Source organism: Macrobrachium rosenbergii, chromosome 22, assembly GCF_040412425.1.
Source record: "Macrobrachium rosenbergii isolate ZJJX-2024 chromosome 22, ASM4041242v1, whole genome shotgun sequence".
Taxonomy (NCBI): domain Eukaryota; kingdom Metazoa; phylum Arthropoda; class Malacostraca; order Decapoda; family Palaemonidae; genus Macrobrachium; species Macrobrachium rosenbergii.
In genome coordinates this window covers 41,865,891-41,885,890 of record NC_089762.1, presented here as the reverse complement: position 1 = coordinate 41,885,890, position 20,000 = coordinate 41,865,891, and the positions used below count along the sequence as shown (strand labels likewise).

At 37.6% G+C, this 20,000-nt stretch overlaps 1 protein-coding gene across 14 annotated transcripts in view; it reads right to left on the bottom strand.

Moving 5' to 3' along the window:
- Positions 1-20,000, bottom strand: part of LOC136850794 (tyrosine-protein kinase CSK-like) — a 280,335-nt gene that overhangs the window by 29,345 nt on the left and 230,990 nt on the right. The window contains exon 2 of one of the 14 annotated variants that reach the window (XM_067124803.1): positions 10,333-10,388. The exons of 11 other annotated variants lie outside the window; for them this stretch is intronic. In XM_067124803.1, coding sequence (XP_066980904.1) covers positions 10,333-10,362 — 30 coding nt within the window. In that variant the 5' untranslated portion in view covers positions 10,363-10,388. Of the gene's footprint in view, positions 1-10,332; positions 10,389-15,144; positions 15,443-20,000 lie in introns of those variants that run through there. 2 more of the 14 variants (XM_067124805.1, XM_067124800.1) reach the window with 2 other exon arrangements.

The following is a 20,000-nucleotide window of genomic DNA, read 5'->3' as shown; positions in this document are numbered from 1 at the left end:
CCTGGAGAGAGAGAGAGAGAGAGAGAGAGAGAGAGAGAGAGAGAGAGAGAGAGAGAGAGAGAGAGAGAGAGAGAGATAAATAAATACGAGGGAACAGAAAACTACACCGATACACATGAAGTTCAGGAGGCGCCAATCAAGAACAGGGATGAATTTGATCTTCGCTTAGATATTTCGAGATCGTAAGAATCCACAACTGCACTAGGCACACTTTTCCATATTTTAGCTGTAACCATGATGAAACTCCTGGCCAACTGACTAGTTTTAACCTGATGCTAGAATCCGAAGTGACTGGCAAAATCCATAATGAAGTATTTCTGTTGATTTTTAAGGAATCTGCACTTCAATTATCTTCTCCACTGACCAAGTTCAGAAACTGCAGCACTTAAATTACAGATAGTATCAGTTCCCTAAGATATAGGGAACACAAAGTAATCTTGCAGAATGAACACGCTTATGTAATTACATAACAGGATTCAACAGCCTATCCCGCTGGCTCTGACATATAAGAAAAACTCAAAGGATTATCATACCTTTACTGGGAGCGTACCATTACCTATTATATTCTTTTATTTCTGATTCATAAATTATCTTTTTTAAGTTTTATTAAACATTTCTAATGAGTTCTACTTTATGTAAAAAAAAATTGGTTTTAATCAATCCTCAGGCTGCACACCATTAAGCCTAAGATTTTTATAAATATATTTTTTTATTTTGTCTCTCTATTAGGACATCAAATAGACTCCTTGTGACTTTTTGTGCAACAGTTAATGCTACTTTAACTTGTCAATTTAACGTACTGTAATTATATGACTTACTCTGATATAAGCGTATTCACGTTTTTTTTTATTTCCAATGTAAGTCTACATGTATTCCTTAGAATGAACCAAGCGTTAATTATTTTTTTAAAGAAATATTTAGAACGAATCAGACACTAATTATTTTTTAGAAATATATATATTTACAAGTGTAAACACACACACACACACACACACACTCCCACACACCTTATGCATGCTTCAGCACCAAGTTAGTAGAAATAAAACCATCAGTGCGAGCAATGCATTTGTCTATCAAAGAACAATAAACACAGACCTCTTTCTCTCTCTCTCTCTCTCTCTCTCTCTCTCTCTCTCTCTCTCTCTCTCTCTCTCTCTCTCTCTCCATAGCCTTCAACCCCGGATTCAACGCAACCCGAGGAAACAACAGATTAAATCATTAAGCTTCAAAGGTACACACTAGGGAGAATCCTGTGAATAGCCCTCGACACTTCAAGTGTTCAAACGGACACAACTCCATTAACCAAACAAGTTACCACCATTTTCATATTAAAAAAATTTGTTGCGATGAAAATAAATTATAGTTTTAATTTTAATATATATAATGCATATGTATGTATGTATGTATATATACTGTACATGTTACTTATACAAAATATGAGAAACATTACTGTTATTATAATTAAATAAAAGCTTTATACACACATATATATACATATACTATATATATATATATATATATATATATATATATATATATATATATATATATATATATATATATATATATATATATATATATTTACACGTGGGTGGGTGTTTAATAAATAGGTACCCACCCCGTCACAATAATAATAATAATAATAATAATAATAATAATAATAATAATAATAATAATAATAATAATAATAATAATAATATTATTGTTATTATTATTATTATATTATTCAGAAGGTGGACCCTGTTCATATGGAACCAGTGACTTGAAATTCAAGCTTCCAAAGAATAACGTGTTCATCAGAAAGAAGTTACAGAAGGTAATGGGATATACAGAAAGAACAGATCATTTATTAAAAAAAATTAACAAATTAATAAATAAGCAGAAACAAATGTAAGTAAATTATTAAAATACCACGAGAATTGTATTAGGGTAGTAATGCACTGCATCTACGCTTGAACTTCTGAAGTTAGTATTGCACAACATCCTGAGGGAGGCTGTTCCACAGCCCAGCGGTGTGGGAAATAATCATCATTAATAATATATTACCATACACATCAAATACGAATTCAAAAACAAACAGACCAGTGCAATAAAGTAACAAAAAGAGCCACCTCCCACCCCCGAAACAGATTCTTTTCGTCGCCACTTGACAATTCCTGTGCGCTTTGCCCAAAATAGGAAGAGACTTGACGGGGCATTCCTGCTGGCGTCAGTCTAGGTCAGTCAGTCAAGTGTGCAGTCCCACCACAGGGCCCTAGCTCTTCAAGGAAAACGCCAGGGAGTCGCTCCTACGACGTCCTACGAAGCCTTGGCAACAAGTCTCAAGTCTCCTCCTCCCTACCCCACCAAACAGGATGGGCACAAACACCTCGTCTTCAGGGACGCCAACTGGAGCCTGTTGCTGCAGCAGAAGGCGGAGACGACGACAAGACGCCTGTCCGTCCGCCTGACGATACCCACAAACAAACACATCTGCTATGTACCGGTTGTGACGTCACCTTCCGTCTATTAACCTCCCCCTTCCCATTACTTTGCATCCCTCTCCCCCTACCCCTCCCATGGAGATACTGAGGGGAGACATGCTCATTTACAGCTTATGATTTACGGTACACTTATTATACTTTCGAATACCAATGGACTGAATATTCTCTCTCTCTCTCTCTCTCTCTCTCTCTCTCTCTGTGTGTGTGTGTGTGTGTGTGTGTGTGTGTGTGTGTGTGTGTGTGTGTGTGTGTGTGTGTGTGTGTGTGTTGGTAAGTCCATCTTTCCTCTCCCTCTCCCCCAAGGCATATGCGTAGGCCTACTGCACAAGGAACCTGTATTCTTAAGATATATGATATTCTACTACCATAACTACCCCCAGTTCAGGGATGTGCGTAGATTGCAAATGTTATTTGCTGAAAACAATGAGTTGTAATTATGGAAGTTAAGCTTGCTTTAGAATATGTAGGGGAATAAATAACTATAAATAACTAGTTTAGTGTCCATGTGGGTCTAAGGAAGGGTGAGTTATATCTCGGTCGCTTTTTCACACTGTTATGAATACAGTAACGAGTAACGAGATGTAGGTTCCTCGTGCAGTAGGCCTACAAATATGCTTTGGGGGAAAAGGATACGAAAGACTGACTTAGCATGAGAGAGAGAGAGAGAGAGAGAGAGAGAGAGAGAGAGAGAGAGAGAGAGAGAGAGAGAGAGAGAGAGAAAAGCAAATCCATGGGCTACGAAGAGATTAATCTCCTCCTTCCACAAAAACACTTGAAAACATGCAAACAAATCAGGGCAAATCTTCTCGTTCACTCGGAAATACAAATGCCAAGTCTCAATTTAAATGCTGCAATTCGGGACAGAAGAAACAAACAATACCCTCCCCAACACTCCCCTTTAGGTATCCCCCCATTCCCATCACCTGCCGTTTGTTTTTGTTTTATTTTTTCTTTGCCGATGTGTTTTTTGTGAATGTGTTCCACTGTTTGTGTTTTGTGGAGGGCCCTAGCGGGGCGAGGAAAGAGAGAGAGAGAGAGAGAGAGAGAGAGAGAGAGAGAGAGAGAGAGAGAGAGTGTGTGTGTGTGTTTGGTGCCAGATTGGCGGCGGATGGCGGCGTGAGCGACCTTGAGTTTTGGCGGACCAAGCAACAGGTATTCGCACGTACAAGGACACACACATACACACACATACCATCCCCATACATCTAACTGTCGCTCGTTCTGTATAAAAGAAATTCCTCTGAGAGCATTATTCTCTGGTATCTTCGAGGTAATAATAATAATAATGAATTGTCGTCCGCATTCCTAACCCTCACCATTTCAAGGTCACGCGGCGGATGTTGTTTACCTCAACGAGAGCGTGTCACTTTTAATGAACTGGAGGTTTTTAATAATAATAATAATAATAATAATAATAATAATAATAATAATAATAATAATAATAATAATGGAAGAAATCCACAACACTACTACTACTACTACTACTACTACTACTAATAATAATAATAATAATAATAATAATAATAAAAAATCGGCGTACTTGGGCCATTTTATCCTAATGTGTCTTTTGACAAATACCGACTTACACAAGCGCACACAAACATGACATATGTATTTACTTTCAAACGCAGCTCTGAAAATTACATATATAAAAAATTATCAGTTTTACCGTAAACAGTTCATTTTTCTGAGATTGAAATTACTAAAAAATACTTATGAATCCATGTTTTTTTTTACCCTTTTACTCAATTCACGTGGATGGGAAAAAAATTATTTATAGGTAAAAATCAACAAAAAATGAAAAATCTAAAATCAATTTGTATTTTTCATAACTAACAAACCTGCTGTCTTAACGTTAAGGAAAATTCTCCAGCAGGCGCTAGAGAACTTTCCCGAAGGTCTGTTCTGTATATGAACAACTTAACATTCAAAGAGACTTGCTAAGATTGCGTCATCCTCGAATCTTCCCAAGTGCTGGAATGTACGAAAGAATCCTACTCCCATCTACTACAGGTTACAGAGCCGGATGTACAGTACTTCGTACGTACTACTTGAAATTTACGGAAAAAAGACGCACAGTAATTTTAACAATGTTTACGTGGTTTCCTCAAGACGAATGTTTTATATCCCTTTAAATGGATAAAGATGGAACATTTCGATAAAATGCAGGTTACTCTTTCATGTTTCATGATTTTAATAAAAATTATTTCATTTTTCTTATATAAGCAAACATAATTTGTTCTTCGAACTGGGTATATCAATACCTAAGACAATACAATCTACCCTGAACTGCGCTGAAGGAGTGATTTTCTCTCTCTCTCTCTCTCTCTCTCTCTCTCTCTCTCTCTCTCTCTCTCTCTCTCTCTCTCCAGGGAGTATTTCAGGCATCTCTAGTTTGCGGGTCGATGGACTTTCTCTCTCTCTCTCTCTCTCTCTCTCTCTCTCTCTCAAACTGCAATCTGATTCTTGAAACGATGCCAGCTGCCAATTCCAGATTTCTACCTATGTTACGACCAGATACATTCTCGTCCAATTCTCGTCCATTTCTGGGAAGAGATAGCGAAACGTGGACTCGCTTTTCATGCGTATTATTAAGGCCTGAATTACTCTTTACATCTTTCGTATTATATTCACAATCTGGCTTTCATTTACTTTAAAAATGCCTAAACAACCTCTAGATCTTTCAATCACTTTCAGAATGTCCAGATATCCGTAGATCTTTGTAAAAAACGACGCTTAACGTTCGTAACTAAGCAACAGAACTTCAATTTAAATCTCATTCAACGCGAATTTGGCACGACTCGAGATTCGTGTGATTACATAGAGGTTACATCATAAACTGCACTACAGAAACAAATGTCAGTGATTATAACTAACAGGCAACATTTTCCAAGTAGCAACAGAACCAATGTTCTCAGGAACTTGACCATCCACAAAGAAACTCGAGCAAGCATAGGCAATACAATTATACATTATTATACATTATCATAGATAATATTCGATCAAGAAGCTTGACTGAACTTGACGTAGTTCCCGTAATTCCCGGGCACGCAATAAACAGGTCCGATGCCTGAGAGAGAGAGAGAGAGAGAGAGAGAGAGAGAGAGAGAGAGAGAGAGAGAGAGAACATTACATCTACGTATAAGTATATGCTTTCTTCTACTGGCTAAAACCCGGAATATGGCCTCAGGTACATATCTGTAAGTAAACGAGATTATTTAGACTGAAAAATTTTAGAGAGAGAGAGAGAGAGAGAGAGAGAGAGAGAGAGAGAGAGAGAGAGAGAGAGAGAGAGAGAGAGAGAGAATTACACTTACGTATATTATAAACATTACACCTGTGTATACTAAACGGGCACATTTTTAATGGCTAAAGCCCAGAATATGGCTCAGGTATATATATCTATCTACAAGTAAATAAGATTATTTGAAACCTACTGACTGGCTGTAACGTAAAAGCGAATAACTTTAAGACGATGACACTGCCGCAATCGTGACTATCACCAATATATATTACTAATAATCTTGCAAGTCACACTTACATTAACAAAAATCAACGATAACAATTACTGCTGATCTCATAAAAAATACAAATATAATCATTAGATTACTAGCGCGTTTTACTACTCAAAAACAGCATTAAATGTAGCATTACCCAAATTAATATTCGAAGGAATTATCTGGATAAAACCCACATGGTCAGGTACCTACAGATATGATTCACGGACCGAAAAGCAAGTAATCGGGACAACTTCCGGTCAAGTGCGAGTGACAAGAATTATTTATCAATAAGAGCCGTGATCTGAGAAAATAATAAACAAAACCTGTCACTCACTGGAATAAACAATTACTTAAATGTCCATATATACATATCAATATGATGTCTGTACGTTCCTTGTGACCAAGGGTGAAACATGATACAAAGAGAGGCAACCGAATAATTATAGTGGATACAGAAATATAAAAGGACGACAAATTTAAGTTTTGTAAAGATTTTAATATTAAAAAATGTAAAGATTTTAATATTAAAAAAATTCAAATATTTATTACAAGCTTTTGTCAACACCTTTAGTAAATAAAACTTTTTTCATCACCTTTAGTAAAGAAAACTTTCGTCATCACCTTTAGTAAAGAAAACTTTTGTCACCACCTTTAATAAAGAAAACTTTTGTCATCACCTTTAATAAAGAAAACTTTCGTCATCACCTTTAGTAAAGAAAACTTTTGCCATCACCTTTAGTAAAGAACACTTTTGTCATCACCTTCAGTAAATAAAACATTTGTCATCACCTTTCGTAAATAAAACATTAGCCATAAAATAAAACTAAAGGAAACTGTACTGACTTCTTTAAATAAACTATATCGAACGGCTGTACTTCTTCAAGGAATATTTCACACCAATCCATTTGGAATATACAAATTTGCGGTTTTCTTTTTCACTTAATAGCAGCAATGAATCAATTCCCAAACTGAAAATGGTTTGCCTTAAGTAAAAATGATGGGAAAATCAATAGTAATCCAAATTTTATTCGTGCAGAATAAAAAAAATAGTAATCCAAATTTTATTCGTGCAGAATAAAAAAAATATGTAAACGACCTTGAAAAATAGGTCAAGGTCACTTAACATCGTCAAGTCATGTGAGCAGTGAGGCCCTACCTGTATAATGACCAAAAGTGGAAAGCAAAATTTAACTAAAAACAAGAGAGAGAGAGAGAGAGAGAGAGAGAGAGAGAGAGAGAGAGAGAGAGAGAGAGGTTATTAAATAGAATATGGTGAGTGCAGACGAAAATAAGATATATTTCCCCCATACGCAATCATCTACAATCCATAGTATTTTAATCCAGTTATATTCACCCTCAGAACCTTTCAACCAGTACTATACTTAGACAGAGCTCGTCTATTCCTAGATCCAAGTATCCATTCCCTGACCTACGGCTATCATCACTGTCAGAACAACTTGAGGCAGCTTCTGTCGTATCATCACTATCACAACACTATCAAATGCCTCCTGAAGCCACAGACACAAGAAACAAGTTCTTTTGCCCATTATCACAACCTTCTCTCTCTCTCTCTCTCTCTCTCTCTCTCTCTCTCTCTCTCTCTCTCTCTGGAAAGGAGTAATACGACTGTAGGGTGAGGTTCCCTGAAAACTCTGTTGCTTGCTTATCATTCTCTCTCTCTCTCTCTCTCTCTCTCTCTCTCTCTCTCTCTCTCTCTGTCTGTCTGTCTGTCTCTCTCTCTCTCTCTCTCTCTCTCTCTCTCTCTCTCTCTCTCTCTCTCTCTCTCTCATGGCCGATGTGTGCAAGAGATAATTTTCGGTCATGTGAGCTCCGTAACCCGTTTGCTAAGCGGAGGAGGAGGAGGAGGAGATGACCCGGATGGACGGCAAGGTATGAGAGAGAGAGAGAGAGAGAGAGAGAGAGAGAGAGAGAGAGAGAGAGAGGGTAGAGGAAGTGAGAAGCGACAAGTGGAGAAAAAAACTGTCCAACAATAATCGAAAAGTCACAAGAACTGAATTGGTTCCGGCAAAGGAAGCAGAAGTGTTGTGGAGAGTGCCCCACTGTTATAAGAGCTGGGGTATTGGGTATGGGGTATGTATGGGGTGGGCGGGGGATGGAAAGCGAGGAACATGGAAGAATGAAGGGAGGGAGGACGAAGAAGAAGAGGGGGAGTAGGGAGGGGGATGGGGCGGGGGGGGGGATGGAAAGCGAGAAACATGGAAGAATGAAGGGAGGGAGGAAGAAGAAGAGGGGGAGATAAGAGGGGAAGGGCGGGGGAGGGGGAAGAGAGAGGGGGGTGAAGGGGGGGACTTGTTTACCTTGTGACAGTTGGTCGGCGCATGTGGAGGCCAAAAGCTGGAGGAGGAGTGGAAGAGGAAGGTATGCCAGGAATTTCGTTGCTGCTGCTGCTGCTGCTGTGGCTGTGGCTGTGCCCTGCTCGAGAGCGAGAGACAGCGCCCCAATGCCCAGTGCTCTCTCTCTCTCTCTCTCTCTCTCTCTCTCTCTCTCTCTCTCTCTCTCTCTCTCTCTCTCTCAGCCTCCACACAACTATCTCCGATACCGCATCCAATGCCTACCTCCTTCTCCCACCTCTGTACTATTTTTTTCTCTCTCTCTCTTCTCTCTCTCTCTCTCTCTCTCTCTCTCTCTCTCTCTCTCTCTCTCTCAAACCACATGCTTTGTGCCTGTGTCACCACCATCCTCGGGTTCAACTTCGCTGCTGCATTCCTTAAGCCTCGCAGCTCTCTGGAGGATTTTTTTTTTTATTTACAAGAAGTTACTGTTTACTGTTTATTCTACGACTGGGGAAATGATGAAAAAGATTATAAATTGTCTTCGTCGCTCTTACCACAACAAATGCACGAAGGAATTTCGTCTTTATGCACAAGGGTAAGTGGTAAAATAATGCTGATTCAACAAATGCACAGGAATTTCTTCTCTATGCACGGGGGCAAATTTATGGAACCTTTAATGCCTTAACGCCCTTCAGAAAAAAATCCCCTGTGACCTTGAAATCCATTTCAATAGACTTCTTTGCCTTACGATAAACCCAAGTGACATTCTACTTTTTAATGGCTTTAAATGACGTTTATTCTCTCTTGCACCATCTGATAAGATTATAATGTAACATGTACTCCGCTCTGACAAGATCCTAGCAAATTATTTAACTTAATAACTAAGAGTTCCAAAATATTAAATCTAACTTTCAATAACACTGAGACACATTCCGTTCTCCTGACCGTCAGTATCATCCACTCAGTAACAGAAAGTTATATTTGTCAAAATAATATAATATAATAATTACGCTCCAGTGACCTTGGTTCTTTGAGATCAAATATTTTTGGGGGGAATTACACATCCGTGGCCTGAAATTACACATCCGTGACCTTGCATCATTGTTTTTATTTTCTCGTCACCTTGAATCGTTTCTGAAAATATTCCCCGCAACTTTTCAAGCTTTCCTAAAAACATTCTTCGTGCCTTTCTTAGTTCTTACATTCTCATGACATCGACTGCTTTCCAAACATTCTCGCAGTCTTGATAATCTTCTCGAGACATTCTTGTTGCTGGTACGCTTTTAAAACACTATCGTGACTTAGTTATTTGTTTTTAATGAATATTCGAATGACCTTCAGTCCATTTAAAGCCTTTGATACTCTGAAAATATTTACTGACTATTTACACAACATTCAGTGCAGTTCATTTAAAGCCTCTGATACTCTGAAAACATTTACTGACACTTTTCACAGCATTCAGTGCAGTTCATTTAAAGCCTTTGATGCTCTGAAAATATTTGCTGACTATTTTCACAACATTCAGTGTAGTTCATTTAAAGCCTTTGATACTCTGAAAATATTTGCTGACTATTTTCACAACACTCAGTGTAGTTCATTTAAAGCCTTTGATACTCTGAAAACATTTACTGACTATTGTCACAGCATTCAGTGCAATCATATGAATCCAAAATTTTTAATATAGGTCTTCATTTGACCTCAGCCACTTCTCAGAACATCCTGAAACTGACGACTTCAAAATTCACTGGATCATCCCAATGATCGTTCCCTCTTTGAGCAGGAAATGTTCCCTCTTTAAATAATGAGAAACAAGCAAAAAATAACAACCACCTCCCAATGAATTAAGTTTTTACAGTACATAAATACTGAAAAGTTGTCAACTAACTTTCGGTTAGATATACGTAACATTTAAAGTCACGAAACACATTTGTACACATTTGAAGTTAGGTAACGACTCTCAAATACACAAGCCCTACTTAACGTCATTAATCACCAATCTACAAGTCACCATCAGTACTGACGGTTATCCATCATGAAAAATGAATTAAAACTCACTCTTTCAACGTTAACATGGCTGCCAGTCATTCAAGGTTTCATCACCAATCATTTACCTGGAAAAGAAAACAGAGAAGGTCAGTACAAAAGGTCGAAGGTTTAATGTTCATTTTATGCGACAATTTTCGGCTCTTTCCTAAATAGTGACCCCCAAGGGTTTTCGGGGGTCGTTATCTAGGACCAATATTTCTTGGGGGTCATTACCTTCATGATATTTACAGTCTCTTGTTTATGTTTTTCGGGTCATCCCCAACGGGCTTGTATTAAACACGCCGCAATGGTAGATACACACCGGGCTAAAACCCTTGGGGGTCACTATGAGGAAGATCCCAATTATCTATTTCATTTTTTAAAATAGTGCGAATTTCTGAAATTCGCTCAATAAAATGTAGATCCAGAGTAATGCCAATTTTAATTCACTTACATACAACAAAATGAACACAAAAATGATGAAAATTGATTATCGTTTATATATAAGTGTGCAGGTAATATTATATAAAATATAAATATATATACAGTACATATATATACATAAACATAATCATTCTATATATCCAAGAGCTTATTAAAATAAATTAAAACTGGAAATTTCTTTCAGGTCTAATAACAGTTAAAAGAGATTTAAGGTATTGGTGTACATTTAGTATCAAAAGCTCTCAAAATTCAACAAAAAACAAACACACACATTAAAGGCTATATACATATACGTACATAATACTCGTAATCTTCTTAGACACGAAGATATATTATTCAGTTGTATTCCACATAGGAAAATGAAATATGTAAATGTTTAGAATGTGCCTTAATAAACGCAACAATAAGAGGTGGTCCACTGGAGGATGAAACTGTTGGGCATATTCTAATCATTTACATATTTCATTTTCCTAGATGGAATACAACTAAATACACGTACATAAATATATCTGTACAACAGAAGAACACTTGAATTTTTACTTACATAGCAGCACTGAACGCCATAATGCCAAAACCATGGCAACTGTCACGACCTTCCAAAAAACATTCCCCCGTGCTTTGACAGCCCAGTTTTGACAGAACCTCATCTGCTTTGCAAGCAAGCACGCTTTCACCTTTAAATATTTCATTCACAACATTCTCCTTCCCTTGATCCCTCTCTGTGGGGCATTCCCTAATGTCTTTTAAAGCCCTGAGAGAGAGAGAGAGAGAGAGAGAGAGAGAGAGAGAGAGAGAGAGAGAGAACAGACCTAAATATAGACCTTACTTCGAATACAGTCGGTTTCTCTCTCTCGGTTCTCTCTCTCTCTCTCTCTCTCTCTCTCTCTCTCTCTCTCTCTGTGGCGATAAGTATTGGTGCATGAAGGGTTGTCAAGGAAAGTTGGGAGGGAGATGTTACCATGGTGACTGAGAGAGAGAGAGAGGGGGGGGGGAGACAGACGAAATACGCCTCCAATGACAATAATCACATCAGAGGCAAAGCCCAGCAGGATTTGAGAGGGGAAGACAATACGAGTTTTCACTCCATACAATGCGTGACGCGGATGGTGAATGGAATCACAGGATGTATACAATCGAGTGGAAAATACACGTCAACATATACGCACGCACAAACCTACACACACACATATATACATATACATTACAAGTGTGTGTGTGTGTATATATATATTGTGTATGCATTATATATATATATATATATATATATATATATATATATATATATATATATATATATATATATATATATACAGATAAGTGATAGTTAGGAGACTGTAGTGGATCGCAGGAATAATGGAGAAGAATATAGGGCTACCAACCTAATCTGAGGATACTTGCCGATTATCACAAAAGCTACTAAACCCCTTCTGAATGGGTACCCAAGGGGTTTAAGTGTAACACACGCACGCACACACATACACGTGGCGCGCACGTGTACAGAACTGGAAAAACAACATGGATGTCATACACTTTCTATCTTATCCTAAACCTCTCACTATATGAGAGTATAAATACCCACAAAAATTACAAAAATCTTTCCACATCAACGCCATCTATAATCTCACAAATAAGCTCATTCTCTACTCACACACACACACACACACACACCAAAAGACAAAACCACCCGACAGAGAAAGTGATAAGAAAAACTCTCACTCAAACAGGAAAAAAAGAAAGTACACTTATGGGACCAGTTACTAAAACGTGGCTCACGTATACACCTAAACTCAGACGGAAGTTGCAACTATCATGCAACTTTCTCCCCTTGCTCGAGAGTCAGGCAAACAGGCACCAAGCTGGGCATCCCGAGAGAGAGAGAGAGAGAGAGAGAGAGAGAGAGAGAGAGAGAGAGAGAGAGAGAGAGAGAGAGAGAGAGAGAGAGAGAATTTGGCTTCGTCGTCCACCTACCAAGCCAGTTAGGGAACCAACTTATAAGAGCTAAGAACAAAGTTTCGTGTTCCTTCGTTTTTTTCTCTCTCTCTCTCTCTCTCTCCTAATTCTTCTTTTATTTCTCTTTTAATCGCGTTTCATCCGTCTTCTCTCCTCCAGTTTTAAAATGTTTCTTTATTCTCCTCTACTTTTCCTCTCTGTTATAATTCTTCCCCTGCTCCTAATCCCAATTCTCCACATAAAAATCTTTCCCCCTTCTTTCTTCATCGTTCTATCTTTGTTCGTCTCCATTCCTTTATCATATTTCTTTTATTCTCATTTGCTCCTTTTATCATACTTCTTTTGATTTTTATTTGCGTCTTGCTTTTAATTGTTCGAGTGGGAATCTCGCTCTCGCGTGGGGCTCCTTCCAAAAGTGATTAGACTTTTGATTTATCCTTCCATCCTAGAACAAGTTAATCTGCTCAACATTTATTTAATTATTTATTTATCTATTTATTCTGTGCACACAACAACTGAGTCCAGGTCTTAAGAAATAAAGGAACGGAGCTGGGCATAGTAGAAGTATTTTCTTAGCAGTTTTATTAAGTTATTGCAAGAAAAACTTACTGCACGTGAAAATTATTTCAAGGAAAACATTCATGTATATTTTTTGAGAGAGAGAGAGAGAGAGAGAGAGAGAGAGAGAGAGAGAGAGAGAGAGAGAGAGCGAGCATGCATCCAAGGGACAGACACCTCTTCTATTAACCGTTTAAGTAAAAGGAAACTGAGAAAAGATGGTCCAACCCCGTTACAGCGACACCCGGGATTCCTCAAGGCATTTAAAGCTTTATTGTTTTAATAAACAATAAACGGCCCCCGGCGTAACCCTGCCATAACTATCGCCTGCGCAAACGAACTGAAACACTTGCAATCCTTACAACCACATTTGTTATAGAAATAGCCTATAAATTTCTCTCAATCCCTTACAAATATTCTGAGTTACCAAATACCCCGACGACCATTAGCCTTTAAAATCGAGCCGTTTCGTTCTTGTAGGACTTAATCCAGTCCTTTCAAAGCCTTTCGGTCCTGTCATAATATTCCTATAAGGTTAAACTCTTTTAATCCTTCAGAACACTTTATTCTATGTACCTTGCACTTTGGTAAAACTACGTCAATTCCTTTTAAATCCTTTTTTCTGGGTGGGGAGGGGCGGGGCATTGGAATTCTCTCCTTTCCATAAAATACTGGTCCCTTTAATCTCTCTCTCTCTCTCTCATCTACGTTAAGTCTTAACTATCTACAATCAGCAATCATTTTCATACGATAAAATTACCTGCTGCTCTCTCTCTCTCTCTCTCTCTCTCTCTCTCTCTCTCTCTCTCTCTCTCTCTCTCTCTCTCTCTCTATATATATATATATATATATATATATATATATATATATATATATATATATATATATATATATATTATACATATATATACATATATATAAACACATATAAACACATATGTGTATGTACATACATGTATTACAGTACAAGACATTCTTATATATATATATATATATATATATATATATATATATATATATATATATATATATATATATATATATATAATGCGTACGTATATAACTTTCCCATCGCGATGGACAAAACGTGACACCTGAACGAAATACCTGAAAACGAACCAAAACGAAATGAACTGAATAGTGACGATATCTTTCGCTTCCTCCTAAAACGCTGCCAGCGTCCTTGAACTGAGGATTCTGAAAAACGCACCAAAGGGATGCAGGACTCGCCGTTTCTGTCTGCCAAGGTTATGCATTTGTAAACTATTGTTTATAAGCTTTTGTTCATAAGCTATTGTTTACGTAGGTGGACTAATCTTTTTATTCGGCACGCGATCGGCCAAAGCCACGCGGAGGTTATTTTAAATGGGTAATACTAAGGTATTTATTGTCTCCGTTTTCTACTGTGGAATGCCTAGGTCACTGGGGGAATTTCTATGTGTGTTTTGTATACGCAAAAACATGCTCAAAGATATGACAGAATGTCGTGTTTTTTTTTTGTGTGTGTTTTTTTTCCTCAGTGTATGTTGTTTTAGTTGAAACGTTAACAGTGCGGTTGCGTGACGTTGCACAAATAAGTATATGCAGAGGGTGAACATACATATATATCTACACACACACACACACATATATACATACATAGAATCTATAGGTCACTTTTTCCCAGATACCTATGTAATTGTAATAACCACAGTGCCTTCTTAACTGCTCGAATTCTTCACACCTTCTGGATACGCATGCCACTACAAAGCCTTGGATCCAAATGCAGGAATATGAAGAAACTCTGATAACCAAAGAAAGAAAGAAAGAAAGAATGATAGATAGATAGATAGATAGACAGTGTCTGCGTCTGAATACACGTGTATGAAAAACACAAAATAAGATTCTTACCTTTTAGTTTTCCATGACGGACACCATTTCCCCGAGGTAAGAAATATTAATCTAATTTTCCGAGCAACGTTTTGCTTAAACACAGACGCATGAACACGCGAGACACAACACAGAACCGAGTATTCAATAAATTCGTAGATGAATAAATAAGTGGCATGTTCACTGCATATCTCGATAAACACACCATAGTGAGGAGAGAGTCCTACTAGTGGAAGTGAGATCTCCCATCTCTCTCTCTCTCTCTCACTCACTCTCACTTCGGCGACGACCTCCCACAAACTAAACTGCTGCTGACTGAATCGTCTCTTCTTTTCTCGACGTTCTTCCTCAGTTGTTCTCCCTATCCCCCTCCCCCTCCCCCTCTCCCACTCCCTGGCCCCCACACCTCAACCTTGATATCTTCCCTCCGCCTCCCACCGGTCAGGCCTTCCTCAACAACCCCCTCCCCTCCCACACGTGGAAGCAAAGCCAAAGGAAAGGAATACCAGAGCGATAGTAAGTACTATGGGATGAACTTCAGCGCACGCGCTCTCTTGCGCTTGCGCTCTCTCTCTCTCTCTCTCTCTCTCTCTCTCTCTCTCTCTCTCTCTCTATATATATATATATATATATATATATATATATATATATATATATATATATATATATATATATATATATATATAATATAAATATTTACTTGTACAGCTATAATTATTTAATATATATATATATATATATATATATATTATAAATATAAAACTTGATCACTTGCACAATTGTTCTGCGCATTAATGCAATTAATAACAGAACTGCATTTAAACAGAATGGCATCTAACGGAGATTTTTATAAAAAAAAAAAAAATAAAAAGTTACAAGCTTTCTAGGACTATCTGTCCTGACAAAGTGGATAGATTCCTGGACAGCTCGTAACTTTTAGAATATAAATCTCCTTTAGATAACATTCTGTTTAAATTAGGTCCTGTTATATATATATATATATATATATATATATATATATATATATATATATATATATATATATATATATATATATATATATATATATATATATATATATATACTGTATATGTGTGTGTGTGTGTGTGTTTGTGTGTGCGTGTATGAATATTAACCCACAAGGAATTGTGAACTGGATATTAAACGAAATTTGCAGCTGAATATTCGCGAATATAAAAAATGTCATGCGTGTATGTGACGGAAAATTTGAATATATGTATATATATAAACACATATATATATGTATATTCAAATTACAATAAATTAATTTTAAACTATGAGTATGACACTAAAAATAAATTCTAATTAATTCTAAGCATTAAATATGACATTCTAATCTCTATTTTCCAAACCCATGCCAGACTGACCATCTATCTACCTACCTATCTACTAACTCTTCTATTTATCTATCTATCTATCTCCCTACCTCTCTATCTATCTACCTACCTACCTATCTATTTCCCCATCTATCTATCTACCTATCTACTAACCCCTCTATCTATCACCCTACCTCTCTATCTACTAACCTACCTACCTATCTATTTCCCCATCTATCTATCTACCTACCTATCTAGTAACCCCTCTATCTGTCTCCCTACCTCTCTATCTACCTACCTACCCATCTATTTCCCCATCTATCTACCTACCTTTCTACTAACCCCCTCTATCTATCTCCCTACCTCTCTATCTATCTACCTACCTATCTATTTCCCTATCTATCTATCTACCTACCTATCTACTAGCCCCTCTATCTATCTCCCTACCTACTTATCTATTCCCCCATCTATCTATCTATCTACCTATCTACTAACCCCTCTATCCATCTATCTATCTCCCTGCCTCTCTATCTATCTAACTACCTACCTACCTATCTATTTCCCCATCTCTCTCTCCCTGCCTCTCTATCTATCTACCTACCTACCCATCTCTTTCCCCATCTATCTATCTATCTATCTACCTATCTATCTACCCAGGTCTACCACCTACATGCCGGCAGGCAGCTCTTGCCTCCTCGATCTCTCCCCGCCTCCACAAGACAACTGAGGTTACCATGACAACGACGCACGAAGGCGGTCACTGCTTCAGCTTCAGCAGATCAACTTCTGGCAATTGGAGGAGACTCAAGAGGAGGGAGGGGGAGGGGAGGGGGAGGAGGGGGAGAGGGGGGGAGAGAGAATATGAAACAGAAAAGCAATGCCTCTCCGAGATATACACTGTAATTACCGTTTACTCATCTTCTGATCTCTCTCTCTCTCTCTCTCTCTCTCTCTCTCTCTCTCACTCTCTCGCCCATCCTCCACACTTTATGTATGCACACACACTTTATGTATGTATGTACATATATATATATATATATATATATATATATATATATATATGTGTGTGTGTGTGTGTGTGTGTATATATACACACACATGTTTTACTGAAAATTATTTTAACTTAATTTCACACACACATATGTATATATATATATATATATATATATATATATATATATATATATATATATATATATATATATATATATATATGTACATATATTCATGTATACTGCATACATATATATATTATATATTATAGTTGAATTCCATAACTGATTCATATATAGTTAACAGGCGTCTAAATTTACTTACTGATGCAATGCATTTCAATTCACAAAATTAACAAGGTCATCTTGTACGTTAATGAAAACTATTCAATGACTCGTTTTCATGATATAATTTCACAGAATGACGTCACAGTCCTTAAAAGTCCACGCGCATGACACCCAAACAGCAAAGCACTTGCAAGGTCTTCCTTAAAGTGCTACACTTACAGCTCTGAAACTTTACCACAAGTGGTACAGAATAAAGTACAACCAAGCAATCAAAGAGGGATTGGGCCCCTGACTTACCATCACGTCCAGTTAAAATCCAGACACCTTAGCTCAGCCCCCTTCGATTCCACTACAATCCTAGAACCTCTTCTCTCTCTCTCTCCGCTCCAACCTACACTATACTATATAATCCATTCTAGCTAGATCACGCTTCGTCATTGCAGGCACGACCTCTAACCTATGGAATTCCCTCTCTCTCTCTCTCTCTCTCTCTCTCTCTCTCTCTCTAATCATTAGAACACTGTGAATGAACATTAAACCTGCTCATACAGATAAGTCAGCACATGATGTCTCCTCGGATGGACTAATGAGTCTTTGAGACATCCTAATCCTTGTAACTCTCTCTCTCTCTCTTTCTCTTTCTCTCTCTTCACGTATTTTAAAAATGAGTTACACAAGATCACAGATTTCCTGTTGGACGAGTGAAGTCAAGCAAGGTGCTATGCTACCGGTCTACTTTTTTTTTTCTGTGACCTTCGTATGAAACGCGATTCGAACTCGTTATGGCGGTTCGTATCAAATTCCAGGGCAGGATTTGATGCGACTGTTACAGATAATGTTCAAGCTCGCGTATGGGTGAACCTCGAAGAGGTAATTTCCATGAACAGACAGGGTGAAATCTTCAAGAGGTAATTTCCATTCGCTACCATAAGGATGAACCTCGGCGAGGTAATTTTCCTTCAAGCTCGCATAATGCTAAACTTCGACGAGGTAACTACCATTCAAGCTCGTATAATGCTAAACCTCGACGAGGTAATATCCATTTAAGCTCATATAATGCTAAACCTCGACGAGGTAACTTCCATTCAAGCCCGGATAAATGTAAATCTCGACGAGGTAATTTCCATTCAAGCTCGCATTACGCTAAACCTCGACGAAGTCATTTCCATCCAAATTCACAGAGGTGAACCTCGAAGAGGTACTGTCCATCCAAAGTCCCATAGGGTGAATCTCGACAATGTAATTTCCATTCAAACTCACATCAAGTTAAACCTCGAGGAGGCAATTTCCACTCAAGCTCACATAAAGGACAAGCCTCGACAAGGTAATTTCCAACAACGGAAGGGGTGAAATCGATCTATAGGTAAATACAGAAAAAATTTTCTTTCTCCTTCCCTCTCTCTTCATTAAGGAGCGACGGAAATCTCGAAACTAATTCATATAAAGAATTCCATTTCCGTATTAAAAAATATAAAAAAAATAAAACAAAGATTCTCTATACACCTGGATATAATTACTTCCCTGCATTAACAATTATATTACGTATAATTTCTCGGTAATGCTGTCTTCACAATTCGGCTAAGAAAATGTAAAGCGCTTAATTCTAGCTAATTTCCCCTCGTTTGAAGGAGAGGGGAAATTTGAGATACAACACAGCATCCCCTCTTGCTCAAGGCAGGTTTTGGGATACCTGATCCCGTCTCTTTTGTTCCGAGGGATGAAGTTCTTTCTCCACAAGGTAAGATCATTTACACAGTATATACAGATACATACATAAACACACACGTACATTACACACACACACACACACACACATATATATATATATATATATATATATAATATATTTCTGACTCACATCGGGATCGGACCCGGGTCTTTCAACTGAAAGAGAAGGGCGCTACCAACCGAGCCACACAATTGGTGGCGCTCTTGACTCCCAACTGAATGACCTGAGTTGATTCGGTCCTGATGTCAGAAAGTGAGAAATTATATATATATATATATATATATATATATATATATATATATATATATATATATATATATATATATATATATTGTGTCTGTGTGTGATGTTTGTCTGGCATAATAATGAAACAGTTTTTACATCACAAATACAATAAAAATAAACCACAAAAGCACTTTGAGAGAGAGAGAGAGAGAGAGAGAGAGAGAGAGAGAGAGAGAGAGAGAGAGAGAGAGAGAGAGAGAGAGAGACTGTAGATATTTTGTATCTTCCCAATGAGCTATTTAGAAG